Source organism: Callorhinchus milii, unplaced genomic scaffold (genome assembly GCF_018977255.1).
Source record: "Callorhinchus milii isolate IMCB2004 unplaced genomic scaffold, IMCB_Cmil_1.0 Scaffold5, whole genome shotgun sequence".
NCBI lineage: Eukaryota > Metazoa > Chordata > Chondrichthyes > Chimaeriformes > Callorhinchidae > Callorhinchus > Callorhinchus milii.
The window spans coordinates 14,693,808-14,716,465 of NW_024704746.1; the positions used below are offsets into that span (position 1 = coordinate 14,693,808).

Consider the following 22,658-nt stretch of genomic DNA (forward strand, 5'->3'; position numbering starts at 1 on the left):
AGCTGGAACTTTGTTATTTTTAGGTCCGTGATATCCTTTTTCACTACAATTTGTGTGATTTACCTATAATCATGCATTTTATCATAATCCTTACATTTGATATAGCTCTTTATCACATTGTGGAGACATCTCAAAGCTTTTTACAGGATATACTGTAAAGTGGTTTTGACTGTGTGGTTTGTGGGTAAAATTCAGCAGCCAATTTCCGGACAGCAATGTCTCACAACAGCCATGAAGTGAATGACCAATTTTATTTTGGGGAATTGTTGGCCAGGACATCAGGAGAAACTCCCTTCTGTTTCTGAATAATGCCAAGGGGTCTTTAACGTCCACCTGAATAGGCAGATGGGACCTCGGTTTAACGTCTCATCCAAAGGACGGCACCTCCGACAATGCAACACCCCACCAGCACTGTATTGGAGTGTCAGCTTAGACTATGTGATTCCAAGTCTCAATTTGGATTTTGAACCCGCAACCTTCTGACTCAGTGGTGAGAGTGCTACCACTACACCAGGCTGACACACGTTTATGAGATACATTTGAAGGGCCACTGTGCTGTTGCCAAACAAATAGATGAAACATGGATTCAGTGCACTGGAGCCAAGCTCTTGACCTCACCACCTTTTAAATCTGCTTGTTAATCATTGAAGAATGGAACACTATAATCTAAAGTTTGTATTTGGTCCCAATTACCATTAATAGAATAGGTAGTATAAACTCAGCTTTCTGCTCCATATTGCCAGGAGCAAAGTCACTTTGCTGACAACAGTGTAAATGGTGGTTAAAGAAATCTATTGCAGAGTTGTTATTTTCAGTCCCTTGAAAATAATAAACATGACAGAGAAAAAAAATTGTTTCAACAGAAAATCCACGGTTCTTGAGAATGTTTTGACAACCGGCCATTTTGTTCACATATCTTTAAAAATGATCTACAAAATCTCTGCTGTATAAATAAATGCAGTCGGGTTATAACTGGTGCATCATATAATTCTCAAATTCATACGATGTAATGCTGACATCAGTTTGTACAAAGCATGACATACAAGCCATTTTATACTAAGAGGAATAGAAAAATCCTATGAACATTGTCATTACTGATTCTTATAGAAGTCAGCATTTTCTCCATACTGCAACTTGGAGATATGATTATACTGTCTCCCTGTCAAATGTCTAGAACATTTGTTCTGAAGTTGATCAGTAAAGGCGAAGAAATATGCTTGAAACCTTAGTTTTCAGTAGCATTCTGTTTGTCTCCCAGTGCATTTATAATTTCATTAGAAATTTGGTGCGTCTTCAGGAATCTCACCCTCTTTTTAGCTTGCACTAGCCTGTCATTAGCTGCTTGGAAGAGGATAGCACTCGTGGCTATCTGCTCTGCAGTATGTTCTGCTTGAGTGGACAACTGCCTGAAAAAATTGAAATGGAAGATGATTACCCCTCAAGTAAATTGCAGTATTCAACTACATTTACACTGGCATTTTAATATATCTTCTGTATATTAAAATCAAGTCATCAAACTGTTGGTTGTATTGCTTCTAATTATTAGGATAACATGTGGAAAATCAATGGATCAATTTTAAAAACCTTAATATGAATATAAAATGTTATGATAATCTTTAAATTAACTTTAATTTGCTACCAAAACATCAAGGTACTTGAAACATGACTGTAACTCCAATGCCTTCTATAGCGTTCTTTAGGAAAGAAATTAGGTTGAATCTCAAGCCAATGAGCTAGAACATTATTTCATAATTCAAAATGAGTCAAATGATTCTTTTCAAATCGGTTTAGACAACAACCACACTTAGTTGATAGAAGTGCTGTGATAATGTCAGGGGGAAAAAAAGTTTTAATTCCGGTAGTTGGCAAAATGTTTCAAACATGTTTGGATTGAGAAATAAACTCAGTATTGTGAACTAAAAGAAGTGCATTTAAAAGCAAAAAGTAAACAACACAATAATAATAATAATAATCCTTGCACCTTATCACATCTTCGAGATGTTTGAAAGCGCTTCACAGAATATACTGTAAATTGACTTGACTATATATTTTGTGGGCGAAACGCAGCAGCCAATTGCGCACAGCATTGTCCCACAAACAATCGTGGATTGAAGTGACCAACTTATTATTTTTTGAGGGAATTATTACCCCCAGAAAAGCGATACACCAATCGACTAACAACCGAGTTCCTACTTACTGCTAGGTAAACAAAGGAAACTTGCCCAACATCTTGCCCTGCCGGGAATTGAACCAAGGTCTCTCGCTTGAGCGACGAATGCTCTAACCACTGAGCTACAGGACTCCAAAATATGGGGGTTACTGGTCATTTACAACTCATTGGCAGAATTCTACTGGCTGACATGCAGGTGAATCTCGCATCTCAACTTCTTTTACAGATGAACAATGAACAAAATATCTTTGAACTTACTTGTGTTTCAACATTTTTTTCATAATTCCCCTTTGTTGTTCTGCTTTATTCCTTAAGCTATGCACCACGTCAATCCTGTCATGAAGGATATTTTCATATCTCAGCCATCTTTCATGCTTCTGGAAGGCTTTTGACATTGATGAATAATAGGCATTAAAATCCTTTGCTAACTTATACTCTGAAGCTCGTTGATTCTTTTCTTTAAGGAACCCAGCCTTCCTCTGATGAAGTACCATTAATGATTCTGCATTTTTTATTTCACGTTGTTGTAAGCGATCTTCAGTTGATATTTGTTCTTTCTTACGCTTTAGCAAAATATTGTTACATTTCTCCAAATGTTTCTGATGAACCTGGCTCCTTAGTTCATCGTTGACAGTACGAACCTCCAGCACCCAGTCCTTTTTCAAAGCCTGTTTCACTGCTTTCTCCTTGAGGTTGTAAGCTTTCTGAATAGTCACAAATGGTTCAAAACTCATACAGCCATATGATTTTGCAAATAATTTACTATCTAGAGCTACTGGTGGTTGATAAGTAAATTTTGGCTTTGGTAGGTTACGGAGCATCAAACGGATGTGCTCAGTATCCATACGCATCTCTCTGCCAATCTTACGGCGAGATAATAACCAATCACTCACACGATATGGCCTTTGAAAAGTAGGCTGGAATTTGGAATGCTGGAAGGCAAGCTCTTCCCGTTCTTTCGCTTCCTCCTCAATGAGTTTCAGAAAGTCAGACACATCTGTGTGCAAAATACATAACATTTAAATACAAAAGGATCTTTCTGAAAGCACAGCATGGATGTCAGTGAATTACAAGACAATAATACAATCACAGTTTCAGTTGACATCATAAACAGGTTCAAGTTTACTGCTGGCACCAGAACCCGAAATCCTGGGTGCTGTATGATGAAAGAGAGTGCATAGCAGACATAAGGCCTCACTCCCTATGAGCAGCTCAAAACGTTATGAACTGGTGTTCGCATTATGCCTCCACAGCAGTTCAAGACATATTTTCAGCATGCAGTTGATCAAACATTGAACAACTACACTTTGGTTACAATCAAATACATTTTATTTGAAACACAATAATCAATAAGCTGTCAACAATCCATTTATAATCCATGTATACACTACATTAGGGATTGAATGCAGGTTGGAATATTAAAAAAATCACAATAAAACAATATATAAAAGTTGTTGATTTGACATATTTAATAAGTAGCTTTAATTCAATTCTAGGATGCAGAGTTGCAAAAACAAGAAAGACAAGTACACAAAGGAGCTTTACCAAATCAAAATATTTATATATTCACTGAAAGTAGACTAACCACATGGGGTCCTTCGAGGACAAACTTGGATTGCCGATGTCTTTACGAAATGTTTGGCAAAGTGACAATATTTGCATCACATTATAAAATCACACAGCAGTGCTTGAATGAAGATATTGCCATCTCAAGCAAAATACCAAAATGCCCAGCTCATCAAAGATAAATGGTAAAGAGTGAAGTCAATACATTTGTCTTCAGGGGTTCCTCATCTTATGCTGCAATCAGCCCCAATTGTGTTTTTCTTGAGAGTAAAATTAATTGTAAATGTGTGGTTTCTGTGAATATTTTAACCTTACATTTCCACATGTGGAAATATAATATACTTGCTCTGAGTATATCAAGGCTGATCATTCCAATTTGCAGCTCCTCTGGTACCCCCACAAGCAACATTAGATAAGGGAAAATGTTTTTTGGCTTATTGCACTCCCAAAAAATGCATCGGAGGATAAAAGCACTTGTGAGTATTGTACATTAACATCAGCATGTCAGTTATGACCATCAACCCTATCTGTGAAGAAGTCACCAGCAGAATAACAGCATTCACAGGGCAATTGTGGAGGTTAGCCACTGCAATCGTTATTGCTCCTAAATTGTACAGCAATTGGAAGTCCTGATAGGATGACAGGTTTCCCACTTTACCTGGTTCTGGTGAATTTAATGTGTGCCGTTTAGTTTTCCAATTCCTTAAAATTCTGTAGTCCTGAAATGATTGTTTTAGGGTGGAACGCCTCTTCCATTTTGCAATGTGTGGATAAGTACCAGATGTTAGATCTTTAGCTTCACATAAATCCTAACAAACAAACCACAATTTAATAAAAATTAAACTTGCTTCTGGATTGCTAAAAAAAAGAGCTTTTAGTTTGTTAAATTGTATAAATTGAGCAAAGAAATAGACTATGGCCATGTTCAAATGTGAAATGACTTCCAGGACAAACTTGATGATGTGTGGTTAGAATGGATTTGCTTTACCAATAACCTTTGCATTAACAGAAATCTTCTTCGAATTTCCCCTTCCCATTTTGCTAACTTACACTTTCGCTTCTAAAGCTGGCAACCGTTGTTTGCTATAATTTAAACCACTCTTGGTATGACAGGCCACTCTTCATATGTGAGCACAAACTGTGATTGTTAGCTAGCTATTCAATCATGATGGACAATACCACTCAAACCAATCCCACTCTCATTCAATATCTTCATGCTTTCACTTTTAGTAGACAGCCCTCACTAGTAACTAAGAAAACCTGCCAGTTTTTTTCCCTTGTAATATCAATAAGTAATAACTATCCTTTTACTGGTTAAAATGGTGCACATCAGGGAATAAACCCCAAGACCTTTCCTGCCAGTACCACATATGCAGAGTATTTACCCACCATGCTTTCAAGCAGCTTCGCATAAAGGTCTCCAAAAATAACTATGCATCGTTTTTTATCACTGGTTTCAAAACAGAAATTTTATTTGAGATACAGAAATTGAGAAATATAATTGAAAGAGCAAACCTAAAGAATAACTTTTAAGTTTCGTAAAATGTGTTATTTGCAATCTATTTAACAATAAAATGCCCTCAACAGTCGCAACATTTATATAAAACACATTTTATATAACACATCTTTAGTAGAAATGTCAATAATTAAGCTCACCTCTAAAATCCCTTCCTGCAGCTTGTTTCGGTCTATTTGAAGTCCAGCCATATTGAATTCCTCAGTGTAGTGATCTGAAGCCTAGCATACAATAATTACATTTATTCATGTATGTAAAATCTAGCGTTAGTAATACTAGAAATAAATTATTGTTCAAGTAAAAATGGACAAAAGTCAAAGATTATGATGCAAGTTAAAAGGAAAGCTGTATAGAATTCATTGTATTGTGTATATAAAAACAGAAGAATAAATGATAAGCAGCTTTCCCAAGAAAATGTTATACTTTACCACTGGACAAGATTCAAGGCACGATTCCTTTATGCACTGCTCAATATAATGCTGTATTCCTGTTTTCCTATTTTCTGGTGAACGACTTCTTTGGGTGTACACCCGTCTGAGCTTTTGAATAAACTGTAATCTTTGTCGATCAGGTGAAATTGAAGGAACTTTTCTTCAGTAAAGTGAAAAAAATAAAAAATAAGTAATCGGGTATCTCAGTAACCAATTGGGAGAATATCTAGTTTTTATGTACTGATAGATTAACTAACATTAACAAATATTTGAAGGAGAAGGGAAGTCCAGAAGGAGGATTTTTCCTTTAGGCTAGAGTGAGTATCAATTATACAAGAAATAAAGATATTTTAAAACTTTAATTATAATAGAATCAAGGAATTCTTGTGTTTAAATGATAGGACGTTTAATGAGACATCCTCATGATGTGGCACTTTATCAAATGTGAGGATTGTTTATGATCCATTAAAAGAACAGAAAGTACCTATGTTTATGATGAAACGCCAAAAAACTGGTTCATGCAATATAGTACCAGAAAAGTCAAGTGAAAATTCCATTCATTTTATAGAATCTCATGTAATACATGCAACTCATGAACAAGAATATATATAGTTGATAAATACCCTAGCATTTTTCTTGTTAAGTATCCCCGATTCCATCGTTGAATGATGAGTACCGGTGAATTATGAGCAAGAATGCAGTTGATGGTTGCAATCAGATTCTTAATTTGTTTCATTTCTTCGTGAAATGTTGAGCACTGTGACATAGAAAACACAAGGTACGATTTTATTCAAATAAAACTAAAATATTCTAATAAAATCCATAACGAAACATTCCGAATTAATTAAAGAACCGTTACAGAGGTGAAATTCCCTACAGAATTAAAAAGTCCATGAAGTGGACTTTTTAATTCTTCTACTTTATTCTTCTAGATCTTTAACTAAATCACCTAACCACCCAAAATACTGCCATCCAGGATGGGCCTAAAGAGATGCTGTTAAGGTTAAGACAAATGCAGATTCATAATATGAAACACATTACTGTAGCACCTTTGATGTGCTTATAATGTTAAAAAAAAGCACCAGTATAAGTATATATCATGAATATTGGACACTGAACTTAAGAGCAAGTGAAAAAAAAATCCTGAGTTGTGTCATTCCACATCAAATATCCATACATTTCCAATAACACAGTTTCTTTCACTTATATGAATAAATGGCCAACCTTTTTAGTTCTTGAAAGATTAACAAAGAAGCGAGGTGTCAAAGCTTGGAATGTATTATTCCTTGGCCAGTCCTCAATAATTTCTTCATCCGCGATGACAAAATTGTCCAAGGCTTTGAGAGATATTATATTGTTGACCACATAATGCCGATATTTCCGTTTTAAACTCAATGGTGTATCAAACATGGTTAAAGCAATAAGGTTTGGGCAGCAAGACAGGAAGCGAATATTCTTCAGGCTGCTAATGATGTTGTCATGGAGATATAGCAGGTGCAAACACTTCATTTCGGCCCAAAATGGTTGATCTGGAAGAAGATTAATCTGACAAGGCAAAGATAAATTTAAAAAGTTTGAATTATTATTTCTAAATCATAGATTGTATTTCAAAAAAGAAGCCATATGATTATAATGGTGAAATCTGAAAAAGCCTTAAACATTAGTCAGATTTTTCTTGCCCAGCAAAGTAATTTTTCTTGATGAACTATATGCAACACAGCCAGGTTTTTCTAAACTCAACTGACTTCCTATTGAGATTTACAAAGCCTGTACTGTACGCTAACAGGCCATTCAGCCCAACCAGTCCATGCCAATGTTTGTACTTCACATCAGATACTTGAAGATAATTTACTTGCTGCAAATAGGATGCCAAATAATAATTACATATATAATGGATAGGTGTTTGAAATATGGAAATTGAAAATGTATAAGGTCACCAGTTTTTATTGGGATAGTGTAACGATTTCTGTGGTATATTAATTCTAAAAGATGAGCTACATAATACACAATTAAACTGACCTTTGTTACAAAAAAGACAACTGTGTTTTCTATTTTTGCTGCCTGCTGAAGGCAGCAGGGGATTTATGATTAATGTGGACATTCTTTATGGGTGGGCAGATAAACTAATCCCAGAACTACATTTATGATTTTATATAGAGATTGGAACCCTAAGGCAGTGTCCCCCTTCCCTACTAAGATGCAAATCTCAAAACTTCCAAACTATTCTGCCACCTGGTGACCTTTGATCTGTGGATCCTCAGGATCCTCTACGATAAATATATTCATGCAAAAGACAGATTGCATTTTGCCAGATCAAACATTAGTTTAATAGCAATAAATGTTAGAAATAGAAGCAATACCTGACTTAATTTCAATACTGTAGAAATCCAATATAATTGAGACATATACACAAACATTTTGCTATTGTATTCTTTTAAAACACAATAACACTGATCAATATACAAATGTACAATGTACAAAAATTGTACACTTAATATGGGGTGAAATTTGTAAGGTGTAATATACTAATTATCAATGATAATCATCACGTAGTTGATGAATGCAGTTAACAAGGTTAGTAGATGTGAACCAACCTTTGGGGCCAAAGCATCCAGTGGACTTGCTAATTTACAGATGTTTTGTTGCATTACTTAATCCAGTAACCTGCTATTTAGCAATCCAATGTGACTTAAACAAACATTAAAAGCCAATTTTCCGGGCTGATTCTTACTATAGTTGTTACTAGTTTTACTGGGAATTATTCTTTATGCATGGTTGATTAGTTTCTTCTGCATTTTACAAGTAATTTAATTTTACTGACAGGGCAGACAGCAGACAAGTTAGTTGACCTCTTCCAGTTCTGCATATGCCTGAAAGCAGCCTAAATTGCTTTGTCCTGCAAGTTTCTTCCTTCAACTCAGTATCTCTTCATATGGCACATCTAGGAACATAATTCATCACACATTTAATCCTTTTACTCAGTTCCCACTTTAGGGTATGCAACAAGATTCTTTTAGTAGTTCTTGCAGTTAGGCTTATGGTACCTGGATCCCTACAATAGATAATTAGGATTCAAAACACAACCATGTTTAAAATGTGCAATATCAATTACACAGTGAGAACAATTTACATTACTTACATGGTTTCCATGGAGATCCAATTTCAATAAACGTGGACAACTTGCAAGGGCATCAATATCAGTAATACTACACTTGGGCATTATGCAAATCTTCAGGGCAGTACAATACTTCAAGTATTCCATATTAATTAGAGATTGTCCAGTCAATCTAACCATAACAATGTTTTCCAGGTTCTTGTCTTTGCTCTCATCATCTGTCTGCCCATGAGCAAGTATAAAAGATTTTGAAGGATACAGGAGGAAATCCTAAAAAGAAAAGAATGCTATTTAAATTATGGATAAAGGAGGGAAACACTGTGTGGTGCATTTTTCATATGAAGTACTCCCCCCTCTTCTATGTTTCTCTTAAAATACAACTTTTATTGTCATATTAGATACATTTTGTTGTACAACTTTGAAGACATTCATTTCTTGAAAAAATGCATAAAAATATCAAAGAGTAGCTAACAGTCCTGAAGTGGGGCTAAACGTACAACCTTCTAACTCAGAAACAAGAGTGATACCAACTGAGCCAGGCTGATACCATAATATGATTGTTGAAGTCATTATTTTAAGCTTTAGAGTGGTTTCTTAATCGCAATCAGTTCATATGTTCCTTGTCTAATTCATTCATGTATCCAATTAAAATATAGCTTCAGGATTTTCAAGTAAAGGTATAGCAGGTCAGGAAACATACAACTGTAGCAAGTTAGTGGAAGGTTTGAATTCTGAGCTGAGATTTGTAAGATGCTGATTCCATGATTTGGTCAAGCTGTTAGCTAGGTTGCTAGGTTAGCTAAGTACGCCATCAGTAAAAAACACTGAGGTTCTGCTTTGACAGTAGCAAAGTTCAAACAATACCATACAATTCTCTACTTTACATAACCTTTTATGAAAAAAACTTTAGGATTTATTTTCATATGACAATAACTAGGAGTCACATTATAACCATTTGTTTGTGATAGTGGTAAAAATGTAACCGTCAATAGATTTTTGATTCTAGCTCTTACCTCTTGTGTCAGTATTGCCAAAGCTCGGTAATAGCTATTCAAAAAGGGAGAATAAGTGGAACATCTGGCTTGTCACTCAAATGTTATCTGAATACTAATAAACAAGGATGTGCATAAAACCAGCTGTTCCAGGCCTCACCACAGTGATTTAATTTTTACTTTTATTGTTCTCTCCCTTCAGAAAATGCTAAAGTTCTTCCTCCGTGGCAACTATAAATCAGCCACATCTCCTTTCTGCCATAAATCATAAAGTCAATGCCACAGATATTTAGAAATGGCGATTTAGCTGTTGTTTCCAGCAGGAGTAAACAAGAAATGTGCCAGAAACTGAAATGTCTGCCAACAAAAACCTGCAACTGCTTGTCAGTATGCCTGGAAATTTGGTAAAATCATGGAGAATCATGGAGAATCACTGTCATATGACAGAAAAACTGATAAATAATTGCAGCTGATTATTGTACTGTATCTTTGCTATTAACCTCACTCAATTAGCAACATACATTGTCTCGTGGAAGGTTAGCTGATTTCAGGAAAGACAAGAAACTGTTGTCTCTAGCAACAGTTTGTCTGTATATTTCATGTGTATCAATATGGAATATAAATGTCAGTCATGGAGATGCGTGAGGGGAAATGCAACAAAAAGATGGTGCAACAGCAATATGTGCAGAGTATTGTACAAACTGATATCATCAATTGCTTGCACATCATAGTCATTAAATCTAATGACTACCAGAATTATACAATACATTACTGTTCATTGAAACACATTATTTATTCATTGCTACTAAAACTAATGGTGGATCTTACATTCATTTTAAAAACTTATATTTGTAAATTTTTGCCAAACATATTTGCAAAATAATTAGCAAAATATCCTGTCCAAATTTACACCTTTAGATTGGCTTTACTAAAACATCATTATGAGGGAAAAGTACGAGTTCAGGAATAAAATGCGAAATTCTTATTTTAAAATTAAACCCCCAAACCAGACAATACCAATAACCAGATCACTGATTACTCAATAATTTCTGCTAGCTCTGCTAAAGGTTATGAACTCAAAATAGTCCCTTCCCTCCATAACTTTCAGCCTCAATCATCGGATAGTTTCATGTACTGGAGAATTTCATAAACTGGATTTTAACAAAATTAATACCTTCGAAACATTTTTGAGAATCGTTTTAATCTGTGATGCATTTAAAAACATATGTGTTTCATATTCAGGGATTACCAATTGCAATTATAGAAATAAACACACCTTTACAATGTGTAAAATAAGAATCTTCTGTTCAGGAGCTAAACTGACCTTCACTGTCAGAATGACAACATATGTATAATTTTTTTAAATGACAAAAAAAACCTTCTTACTGGATAAGTCATTGTGTTAATAGAATGACAAAAATAAAAAGGACATAGCATACCGTTGTACTAGAAGATGCCATCACACATGCTTCGGTTTCCTATGCGAATAACAGTTGCATTTTATTTAGCACTCTTCTAGGAGTTTGGTAGAATTGCCTTGACTGAAAGAGAATATTTATTTCCAATCAACTCCTTCTGCTTTAATGTGTACATTTTGTTCATAAGAAAAACTAGTTATTACAGTTTTGTAGAATGACTACACAACTTATTGGTAAAATTATTTGAAATATTGACACAAGTATATGTGTCATTTTTGAGCTTTAGAAACAGTCGGCTAGCTATACATTGTTCTTCCTCCATTGCCAATAATGTTACTTTTTTGTTCATATACATACACTGTTGAACAAGAATTACTGTGACAGCATTGTGAGTAAACTAACAATACAGTGCCACCTAGTGATTTGGCATGATTTTGACTGGTTGGAAAAGGAAATGGCATAATAATAGCTCCATGAATGTGCTGCATCCAAACATTTATCCGTTTGGACTCACAAATAAATGTTTTATTTTCTGGTATAAAGATGTTGCATCTGTACCCGCAGGTTTCTCTGGGGCAGACGACTGCCAAACCTCTACTCACATTCCTAGCAATTACCTTGTTAACTGGTAAGTGATTTGTTCCTTCAGTATGGACTTCAGCAGACATCAGCAGTATGGGATTCTCACAATCCATAGAGCTAATGCAGGGAAAACAGAAAGCGAAACAAACCAATAAAACACACTCCATGAAAATTGCAGTTCATATGTTTGCCTATGAATACACAGTCAAAATCCTATGAAGCACTTTGAAACATTTTAAAGATGTGGTAAGGTCCTATATCAAATGCAATGGGCTGAATAGCCTCCTTCTGTATTGTGTAAGTCTATGAATAATTATTATTATTGATAATAAAACAATTTACATTTATTTATACGTTCTCTTCATGTAAAATACCATTCAAATGCTTTACAAGGACGGAGTTGGACACCCAAGCAGAGTAGAAGGGAAAAGGAGGAGTTGACCATAGGTATGTTCAAATCGTGCCAGAGATTAGGTGCAGAATCTGAAGGCTCTGCCATCAATGGAGACATGGAGAGAGCGGAAGCAGAGTATTCACAGCAAGCCCGTGTTAATGGAGGGGGATAAGGTATATAAAATAAGGTATAGACTACAAGCTGACAAGTGTAGGTGGGATGCTTGGAATTCTCAGTTTGGTTTGGAGACTCTTAAGCAATGTGATAGGTATCAGCATGTGTCAAGACACCCGGCTGACCCAAATAAAATACAAACTGACCCATGTAGCGATGGTTCAAAAGCCTATCACTTTGATGCACAGGTGATTGGGGGGGGGGGGGGCTCATTCTTCTTTACATCTACACATAACATAATAATCCTTGTATTTGATATAGTGCATAATCATGTCTTCGAGACGTCTTAAAGCGCTTCACAGAATATACTGTAAAGTGAATTGACTTTTTTGTGGACGAAACACCAGTTAATTGCGCACAGCAGTGTCCCATTGCTGACTATCTTTTAATATATTCTTTCTTCTGCCAAATTTACCCCCGAATATATAGCCTCGCGAGAGTATCCCCCACCACCCCACAAGCACCCTTTCTGCTGCGGTGCGGTGCACTCTGTTTTAAATTTTAAAAAGACACATATATAAATAGATAATTTTTTTTAAAAAAAGTTGCAAAAACGTTTGATAAAAAAGGTCAGGATCCAAAAAACGACTCCCCCACCTGCACATCATCCCCCCACGCCCCTCCTCACTCCCCCTACCCCCACTTCAACCCCCTGTTCTCCCACCTCACTGCTCCCATCCTCCCACCTTACCCCTCCTCACCCCACCCATTCCCTACCCCAGCCCCCATCACTCACCTCAGCAACCCACCTCACCCTTACCTCAACCCGCCACCCTCACCCCCCTTACCTCATCCCCCACCCTCACCCCCCCGACCTCATTCCCCACCCTCACCCCCTTACCTCACTCCCCTCACCCTCACCCCCCAATCCTCACTCCACCCCTACCCTCACCCCACGCTCACTCACCCTCACCCCAATCCTCACCCCCCACCCTCACCCCCCAATCCTCACCCCCCCTCTACCCTCACCCCCTACCTTCACCCTCACCCCCAATCCTCACCCCCCACCCTCACCCCCAATCCTCACCCCCTCTTACCTCACCCCCAATCCTCACTCCCTCCTCTACCCACCCCTCCCTCACCCTCACCCCCCCCACCCTCACCCCCAATCCTCACCCCCCCACACACCCTCATTCCCCAATCCTCACTCCCTCCTCTACCCTCACCCCGTACCTACACCCTACCCACACCCTCCTTCACCCTCACCCCCCAATCCTCACCCCCCACACACCCTCACCCCCGAATCCTCACTCCCTCCTCTACCCTCACCCCCCCCACACCCCCTCACCCTCACCCCCAATCCTCACCCCCCAATCCTCACCCCCCCACACCCTCATTCCCCAATCCTCACTCCCTCCTCTACCCTCACCCCTACCCACCCCTCCCTCACTCCCACCACACCTCCCTCACCCTCACCCCCAATCCTCACCCCCCCCCACACCCTCACTCCCCAATCCTCACTCCCCCCTCTACCCTCACCCTCCCTCACCCCCCCCCCCATCCTCACCCCCCTCTTACCTCACCCCCTACCCTCACCCCTCCCCCCCCCCACCCCCCAGCTTCGCGAAGAATGGCGTATTGACATTTCTCGCCAGCCACCCAGTGACTGCAGACCAACCTGACAGCCTGGAGCTCGCTCCGTGCTTCGTCGCAGCGATGGAGTCGCTTCCCCGGCAAATGAGAGAGAGAGAGGGAGAGAGAGAGAGAGCGTGAGAGAGACAAGAGGAGAAGAGAGAGGAGAGACAGCAGCAGCCACCATGTCCCTGGTTACTATGGCAACAGCCAACACCACCCTCTCCCCCCCCCCACCGGCCCGGCGATCATTTCAACAATCTCTTCGCCGTGGGACCGGTTTCTTTCTTTATATATATACATATATGAATAGATAGATATATTTATATTCATATCTATATACATATATATATCTATATATATATATATATATATGTGTGTGTGTTTATATTTATTTATCTTTTTAAAAAGTTTATTTGAAATGGAAGAAGAAATAAATGAAACTGTTGTGAAAAGTTTTTAGAGAGGGAGAGGAGGGAGGGAGGGAACTTGCTTCAACTCCTTCCTCTTTCTCTCCCTCCCTCCCTCCCTCTCTCTCTCTCTCCTTCCCTCCCTCCCTCTTTTTCTCTCCTTCCCTCCCTCCCTCCCTCTCTCTCTCCTTCCCTCCCTCCTGTCTGACAATGGATGACGAGCGGCTGCGAAGCGCGAGCCGCCGGCGGCTCAACACCTTCCAGAAGATTCGAGGTGCCCGAGCCCAGTGGTGTGGGGGGGGGGAGAGGGAGGGAGGGAGGGTTGGTGGAGGGTGTCCGCGGTCTCTGAACCCTCGCCAGGTGTCGGGGTGGGATTGGATCTCTCTCAGCAGAGAACGAAAGCCTCTTTAACGATGCCCTCCCCCTCCCCCTCCCCCGCATCGCCTTCAGTCGGTGGCCCGGGCCTTCCCCCTTTTTTTTCTGACAGCTGTCAGCCCGAGTCAGTGACAGTCAGGGCCGGGGCCGGGCCTCTGCCTGACACAGGGCCTCAGACGGCGACCTCGGGTCATGGTCAAGGGCTGAGCTGACTTGACCCCGTTTAACGCCCCCCCCCCCCCCCCACACACACACACACAAAAATAACCTGTAGTCAGTTACACCTGAACATAGGAGAACAGGAAGAGTGGTGTCAGCCTCCACACCGACTGGTTACACCGCGGCAGATTTTACAATCCCAATCCCCTCGTCACCATACAACAACAACAACAAGAGCAACAAGTTACACGTGTGCAGACAGACGTCTGGCGGGGGCCGCTGTTTACATGTTATACTGATTCTGATTACAATCCTAGCATTTCATATCTCGGGCCTGATCCCGTCTTCGCGACGTCTCCCAAGCGCTTGGCGGGATGTACCGCGACGTGGAGCGGATGGACCGCACTTCGTGGGCGAAACGCGGCAGCCCATTGCGCCCGGCGGCGCGTCGTGTGTTATTATCCTTGCGTTTTGATATCGCGCTTTTCACGTCTTCTAGACGTCTCAAAAGCGCTTCGCGGGATATGCTGTAAAGTGAAGTGACTGTTTTTGCGGGCGAAACGCGGCCGCCAGTTCCGCCCGGCAGCGCATACCTTTTAGTGCTTACCCAAGTGACTATCTAACTCGGTGCACCAGCATTGGTGGTTCCCCTCTTGCGAACCGTCTTGTGATTGAACAATTTTGTGGTCTTGTGAACAGTCGAGCAGTGCGCTGAACTGTGTGTCGAGCTGATCTTTTTGCCTCGGTGGCCCAATACAACAACAACTTGAATTTTATGCAGCTCCCTTCATGCCCTTCACTCGGGCCGGTCTCGGAGCGCTTTAATCAATAGAGACAGATGACTCTTGCTACTTCTTTACAGACCTGGAAGGGTGCAGGCACCAGGGTTAATGTCCTGTCCGTGGCCTGCTCTCAGTCGTGGTTTCCACTCCGCTTTCAGGTACTCACAGTCTCCCAAAAACCAGGCTCCATAGCTGTGGTACCTTCTCCACAACAGCCCTGACGTGTCCATGTGGCTAGGCCTCAGCTTTCCTTTATCTTCCCGATTCAGTAGAGCCAGAAATCCTCTTTTCTGCAGTCCAAACTAAGAGACTGAGTGAATCTTCTTATTTTATATCCCTCACCCTCCGCCTTCCTCTCTGGTACATTGCAGGCACCTCCCACCCACGTGGGAGTGATTTCATTAATGACAGTGTGTTACAATATTAATGCAGGTATCTGTTTGATGTACTTCCTAGATTTACACAAGTTAACAGTTTTGTTTCTCTTGTTCAGGAAAAGAAGTGAAAACTGGGGAATTCTGGAATGTTGTCGTCATTACAGCTGCTGATGCAAGTCAGGAGCTAGTGTACAAGCAACAAATTACCAAGAAATTAGAAAGGAAAGAGCTTCCACTTGGTGTTAGGTACCATGTGTTTGCTGACCCTGTAGGGCCCAAAATAGGCAAGTCTTTTATGTACCAAACTAATGATATTTGCACTCTAAAGAATCGCAACATGTACAGGGTACTGAACTTTCAGTACCTGAGAAACCTCAATGAGGTTGGTGATAAATGTGGTGAAGTATGAAGTAGTTTAGATTTTTGGGGAAATACAGTTTTGCTACTGGTTATTAAAATCTGAAAGTATTCCAGCCTTTGATTTGCTTAATATAGATTTTTCAAGTGACTCCAACCTGTGTATTACTGTTTGTTGTTTATGTGTTCACCACTGTACAGTACAGCACTGTACTCCATTGGATATTGTTTAACCTCAAAACCAACACTAAATAACAGCTACTAAATAATTAGGTGGTTCTATAGAACTCCATCTGGATTAGAATGCTTTCTTACAAAAATCAAGAGGAGAATGAATACTATGTTATTTAATCCTGAGGAACAATATAAACAATATAAACTAATGGACAGGTGTAAACTTTGTTCGACTTAACTGGTTAGAACTTAAGGCAAGAATTTTTGTAAAAGAACAATCCATTAAGTATGTTGTAGACTCCTATTTTGGTATAGAAAAGAACATCAATGAAACATGATATCTATATCAGAATATTACTTGTTGGATAATGATTTATCTATATTAAAAGTAAGAACTGAAAAATGTTGTGCAGTACCATTCATTGATGTGTCTTTGAATAGGAAATGGAGGATCCACACTTTTCGCCCTTAAACGATTAGAAGAGCTTTATGAAGACAAATTAGATGACTTTACTGTCCTTCTCATTCATGCTGGTAAATAGAAACAAAATTCCTTGCATTTCAATGAATTATTTAGTTTTAATCATTTGACTCTTTTAAAAGTATAACTGTACATTAAGGATGCTTTTCATTTTCATGTTATGATACATTTATTTCTTTTTACCTTATAGGAGGTTATAGCCAACGCTTGCCCACTGCAAGTGCATTGGGGAAAATCTTCACAGCTCTGCCTTTAGGTGACCCCATTTATCAAATGCTGGAACTCAAACTAGCAATGTACGTTGACTTTCCAGCCTACATGAAACCTGGGGTATTGGTGACCTGTGCAGATGACATTGAAATGTACAGTGTGGAAGAGACTGAAGTCATTAAGTTTGACAGAACTGGCTTTACCGCACTTGCCCATCCTTCTCCTCTTTCAATTGGAACTACACATGGCGTTTTTGTTTTGGAGCCACTTGAAGTAAAAGATCAAGAGCTAGAATATAAATTATGTCGCAACTTTCTGCACAAACCGAGCATAGAAAAGATGTATGAGGCAGGGGCAGTCTGCAGAAAACACAATAAATTTCCGCCAATTCAAAATAGTGGTGATTCTTCAATGTTAGACTTAGTTTACACCGATAGTACCTTTTACTTTGATCGCGCAACGGCTAAACATCTCTTGATGTTATTAAAAGAAATTGACCCCATCAGCTGTGAAATAGATGCATATGGTGACTTCCTACAAGCACTTGGACCAGATGCAACACAGGAGTACACCAAAAATACAGCTAATGTCAGCAAGGAGGAGGCCAGGCTTGTTCAAATTAGGAAAAAGATATTTTTCTATCTCCAAGGAACACCACTAAATGTGATTGCGTTGAACAATTCAAAATTCTACCACATTGGGACCACCCAAGAATATTTGTTCAATTTGACCACAGACAGGAAGCTCAAAGCTGAGCTTGGAATACTTTCGAATGCTTCCAGAATCAACCAGATCAGTGCTGAAGAGAAAGGTGTGATTCATTGTATTATTCAGAGCATTGTAGAACCTGGTTGTGAAATTGCACCAGGCACAGTGATTGAATATTCCAGAGTGGGGGCAGATACCTCTGTAGGTGCAAACACCATAATTAGTGGATGCTTCATAAAAGGAAAATCAATGATACCAGCCAACATGTTGATGCATTCCCTGAGTGTCAAGATAGACAATGCACCTGCTTTTGTAACTGTAATGTTTGGAATTGAAGACAATCTGAAGAAAACTGTGATGTCTCTATCAGACATCAATAAACTTCAGTTGTTTGGTAGGAATTTCAAAGATTGCATTAAACATTTTGGTTTAACTGTTTCAGAAGAACTCTTCTCGGGAAACAAAAGTAGTTTGAGTCTGTGGAGTGCTAAACTTTTCCCAGCGTGCGACAGTTTGTCTGAGTCGGCCTCCATGGTTCTGAAGATGCAAGAAGCGCTGCATAAAAATTCATTCCATCATTTTGCCAAGGATCTTAAATTGTTATCCATTAAGGAAATACTTCACCACAAGGACGTTGAAGCAATGCTGAGTTTCCGAGAGAAGCTCATTGAGGAAATTAATCAGTTAAAACACACTGGGGAAATCAATTAAAATATCTAATACTGTTATGAAATGTTTTGTTAGAAGGTCAATAAAAAGAAAACAAAGATGTTTAAAGCAGGAATATTATTATTTTCAGTAGTTATGGACAATGACTTATTTTAATTTTTATTTTCTTTGAAAATCTAAATAGATTAAACATTCAATGCAGGGTCTCTAAATAATTTCTAAATTGATGAAGTGCTATAATGAAACACAATTGAAAAAATCCTTAATGTTTTAGTTAAAACAAACTTATTTAAAAATATAAACTTCCTGCTTTTAGCATTTTTGGTTATAATAGTTCTACTTCACAGAAAAACATCTCTCTTGTTCCACTTCCCAACACATTTTATGTGATTATTGTTTACCTTTTTAATACTGAAGCAATTGCTATGGAAATTGAATCACATTTTATGAAGTTAATTAAGTTGTGCCTTAAAACCTACATCTTAGTCTTTTGTGGCATTATCATTTTTATCTACTAATATTTGATTTTCATTGCCAGTTATTTACCCCTTTTATGTTCATTTTTCCCCCAGTGCATTGGTTTCCTATTGTTTGTTTATTTCAACTCTCCATTTGCTTTCTGGCAAATTGCATTGTATTGTTGAATACTTATGTTGTAATAATGTTAATTTCAGTAAATAAGTGTTCAATGATTTCTGCTGTGTTTGTCTAATAAACATTAATACATGCACATGTTTCAATAAAGATGGGGAAAGCGCACTCATAAATATTCAATGTGTCACTGGATCTAAAGTGCAGAGTGTAGAGAAAGTGTGCACACCATTACAGATGAGGGAAATTTCGATGTACACTTAATGTGCATGTGTGGAACTGTGAGTCTGGTTTGAGTACTCTTAAGCATGGTAATGGAATCTGCTTTCACCAGACACCTGGTTGGCTAAAAAAACATTCTATCAATGAGCACATATCTTTTTTAACTACATTGACTCTTGCTCTACTTGAGGCTTCACACAGAAAGTTTCAAGGTTTGCAGCTGCTCAACATACTGTTAGTTAGGTCATCCAGTCACTGCTTCCACAAATAACACAGGCTACCAACATATTGATATTCAGTTTACAAGATGTAAATTCTCAATTGTAAATATGGTTTTGCCAAAAAATAGGACCTATCCCTTTACCCCTCTGTACATTTATCTAAATTCTAGGATATAAAACAGCATCCCATTATATAATTACTCATTAAGGCTGTCAAAATGTGTGGCGAAGCATAAAAGGTAAATAGCTTTTGGCTATTTTTTAACTATTAAGCTTAATGGAGTCTTAACTTCCAGTCTTCCAATCAATCCTAAACAGAATCCACAAAAATGCAGGAACCATTTCAAAATTGCACAGCATTTAACATGCATTTCAACGTGATTGGAATTATACACCATCTCCTGTATATGAGTTTGTGAGAAAATTAGGAGCTTAAAAACAAATAAGGCCAGAAAAGACTATTATGGTCTGTCTGCTCTATTTTCTAAAATACTGTTGGAAATCTCATTATAATCCTTATCCCCATTGCCATCTAATTCTCTCACCAACTATCAGCTACCTGGGAAAGCAGCACTGAATGCCAGTACAAAGAGTAACAGAGGTGAGTAGGGGGCTACAGATGGAGCTCTGGTAATGTTAAAAATCTTAAGAGCTATGTATTAGATCATGCAGAAACTTTCCAATTTCACTTTATAAATGCAAAAGTTGGCTGTAGTTGGACAATCCACTACAATGTAATTGATTTGATCCTGAAAGCATTGTCTAGAGTTATTGTTTCGAACCTCACACAATATCAAGTGCTGTCTATTAAATTGAAGTTACATACACTTTCACCATCGATTGAATCCAGAAACCACATTGAATCAACACTTGTATAACTGCTGCGTAAATGCTTTTTCTTTAGTTAGTAAATGTTTCAACAGTTGGAGTTAGAAACTACAGTGCTTTTCAGATCGTAGATATTTATAACCAAAAATCTTTAACTGGAGTACAAAGGTCATTTATACTGATAACATAGATGTTTTTGAAAATGTGATGCACACATAACAATTCAATTGAAACCATATAATACTTTTGATAGAACATTGAAAGCCTGAAACTAGACAGTAATTTTACTGAGGGCTTAATTTCCCACCTTTTACTGAGCTGTATAAATTTTAAATGCTTTTGTAAATCATGGCAGAATACAGAATACATGCAACATTGCAGATTGCACAATGCTGAGGATGTGTGAAAGGGAAGGTATGTCTTTCAGGGCTAATAGACGTAGACACCATCTCGCCCTGAGATTTCTGACCAACCACTGTGCAGTGAAGTCTTTTGTCCTGTATTTTTCAGCACTTGACCTATAGGTGGCATGCACAGGTTATTCCTGGATCAAATGCCATTTTTATGACATTGTACAACAGGAATAATTGTATCATATGGCACAGGATTGTGTTGGATTTGTGGATACCAACCAAATTAATTCTGTACACATGTTATGTCATCGAGCTACTTTATATAACTAAATTAATTATCAATCACACCATTGATTAACCATGGTATCTTACCTTTTGTTAAAGCTAAACTCACTTCACCACACAAGGAATGGTATGTGGCTGTAAAGTTAACCTATTTCGTTTACTATAAACACTGTAATATAGTTGCTACTTTAGCCATTGTTTACACTTTTTTTTGTATCTGATGGAGTACAATCAATAGGTACAGTATGTAACATACACCATGAGATCAAAATCATAGGTTGAGTAGTTATAGGTGATTATATGATTTTAACATATAATGGTTAAATTAATTTCCCTCTCTTTCATATAATTTAAATGCTTTTAATTTGGTATCTTTACTAATTATTGCTGAAGAGTTGAGTATCTTATATTTTCGTGATCCCAAGCCTAGCTATGTTGTGATGTGCTATTGTATTCCAACATTCCAGTTTAAGACAGCATCTATTTTTAGTCTGAGACTGTGATGCCAGTTTTATCAGCAGCACCAACACTGAACTAGGACGCTTTACTGTTACTGAGTGAGGCCTCTGCTTCTTCAAACAAAGAAACTTATTTTGAAGAAGAAAGAACCTAAATGGGGAACTATAAATCTAGGCCAAACCAGACCTGCACTGGTAAAGCAATGTTTATGCAACTGAATTTCATGAAACATAAAGATAGAACATTTAACTTTATGAATATTAATTTTGGAGGGATAGCCTTCTTTTGTGTTAAGCATGCAAAGAAATGATTTAAATGTATTGAACAGCTGATGTATTATGTCAGTTTTGTAATACTCTTTTAATTATTACTTGTTTACAAACCAACTAGACGAGTGGAAGAAGAAAGTAAGTGAATCTTATGGTGTGGTGATCGAGAGATTGGAGGATGATTTGCGTATTAAAGAAAGCGAGCTTCTAGAACTCACGCATGTCTTCAGGTAAAAAAAATTGAGTTTTTGAAATTTCGCACAAAGTTGTTAACCTTTTCAAAAATCTGTGTTCAAATAATATTTTATAAAGATTTTGAATAAAATAGCTTCTTAGGGAGTAAAACTCCAAAACATATTCTTAGCTTTTTGTTATTCCAAAGTTTGTGATACAGATGTTTTATCACATCTGCTGTACAAGGTAAAATCTTAGGGATTTATTTTTGGCAATTAGCAATGTTAGCACAGTATTACTGTGGTAAAAATACAACATATATTCGAATAGCCCTGTTAGAGAAAGAAGGCCAGGGAACACATCACAGTGAAAGGTCTGGTGTATTTTTTTAGAAGGAATAGGTCTTTTAAAAATCTGGTTAAGTAAGATATCTGAGTTTATAAACAAACGTAAATCTAACTTTAAAGGATTACACTGTAGCAAAGTGTCTGAATAATACTGCTGTGATCTCATCGGAAACTAAGAAAGCTCTATCTTTCCTATAGTTAAAGCAAAGTTTTTTACTTTGTTTTGAAATTCAGACTTTTCACAAATAAAACATTGAAGCAAAGGTCCCATAGTATG

At 38.1% G+C, this 22,658-nt stretch overlaps 3 protein-coding genes across 6 annotated transcripts in view; 2 read left to right on the forward strand and 1 right to left on the reverse strand.

The window, feature by feature from the left end:
• Positions 1-479: 479 nt before the first annotated feature.
• lrriq3 (leucine rich repeats and IQ motif containing 3) lies at positions 480-15,368 on the reverse strand. Of its 3 annotated transcripts, none has more exons than XM_007887281.2 (10): positions 15,000-15,368; positions 11,826-11,907; positions 8,823-9,068; positions 6,908-7,228; positions 6,307-6,440; positions 5,681-5,843; positions 5,393-5,473; positions 4,395-4,545; positions 2,429-3,167; positions 480-1,406 (listed from the first exon to the last, which is right to left on the reverse strand). In XM_007887281.2, the coding sequence occupies exons 1-10, from the start codon at positions 15,005-15,007 to the stop codon at positions 1,226-1,228; spliced, it is 2,106 nt and encodes a 701-aa protein (XP_007885472.1). In that variant the 5' UTR covers positions 15,008-15,368; the 3' UTR covers positions 480-1,225. The 3 variants fall into 3 exon arrangements, with proteins under 3 accessions (XP_007885472.1, XP_042190990.1, XP_007885474.1); XM_042335056.1 differs by lacking the exon at positions 15,000-15,368 and adding an exon at positions 13,977-14,162; XM_007887283.2 differs by lacking the exon at positions 15,000-15,368 and adding an exon at positions 11,230-11,331 and having other exon boundaries at positions 11,826-11,886.
• Positions 14,504-18,731, forward strand: fpgt (fucose-1-phosphate guanylyltransferase). The gene is made up of 4 exons (XM_007887284.2): positions 14,504-14,614; positions 16,150-16,317; positions 17,006-17,098; positions 17,236-18,731. The coding sequence occupies exons 1-4, from the start codon at positions 14,551-14,553 to the stop codon at positions 18,672-18,674; spliced, it is 1,764 nt and encodes a 587-aa protein (XP_007885475.2). The 5' UTR covers positions 14,504-14,550; the 3' UTR covers positions 18,675-18,731.
• Positions 18,732-21,620: 2,889 nt separating this feature from the next.
• tnni3k (TNNI3 interacting kinase) overlaps positions 21,621-22,658 on the forward strand; it is a 32,899-nt gene continuing 31,861 nt past the window's right edge. For both annotated transcript variants that reach the window (XM_007887277.2, XM_007887279.2), the window contains exons 1-2: positions 21,621-21,785; positions 21,982-22,090. In XM_007887277.2, the coding sequence (XP_007885468.1) occupies positions 21,746-21,785; positions 21,982-22,090 (149 nt within the window). In that variant the 5' untranslated portion in view covers positions 21,621-21,745. The remainder of the gene's footprint in view (positions 21,786-21,981; positions 22,091-22,658) is intronic.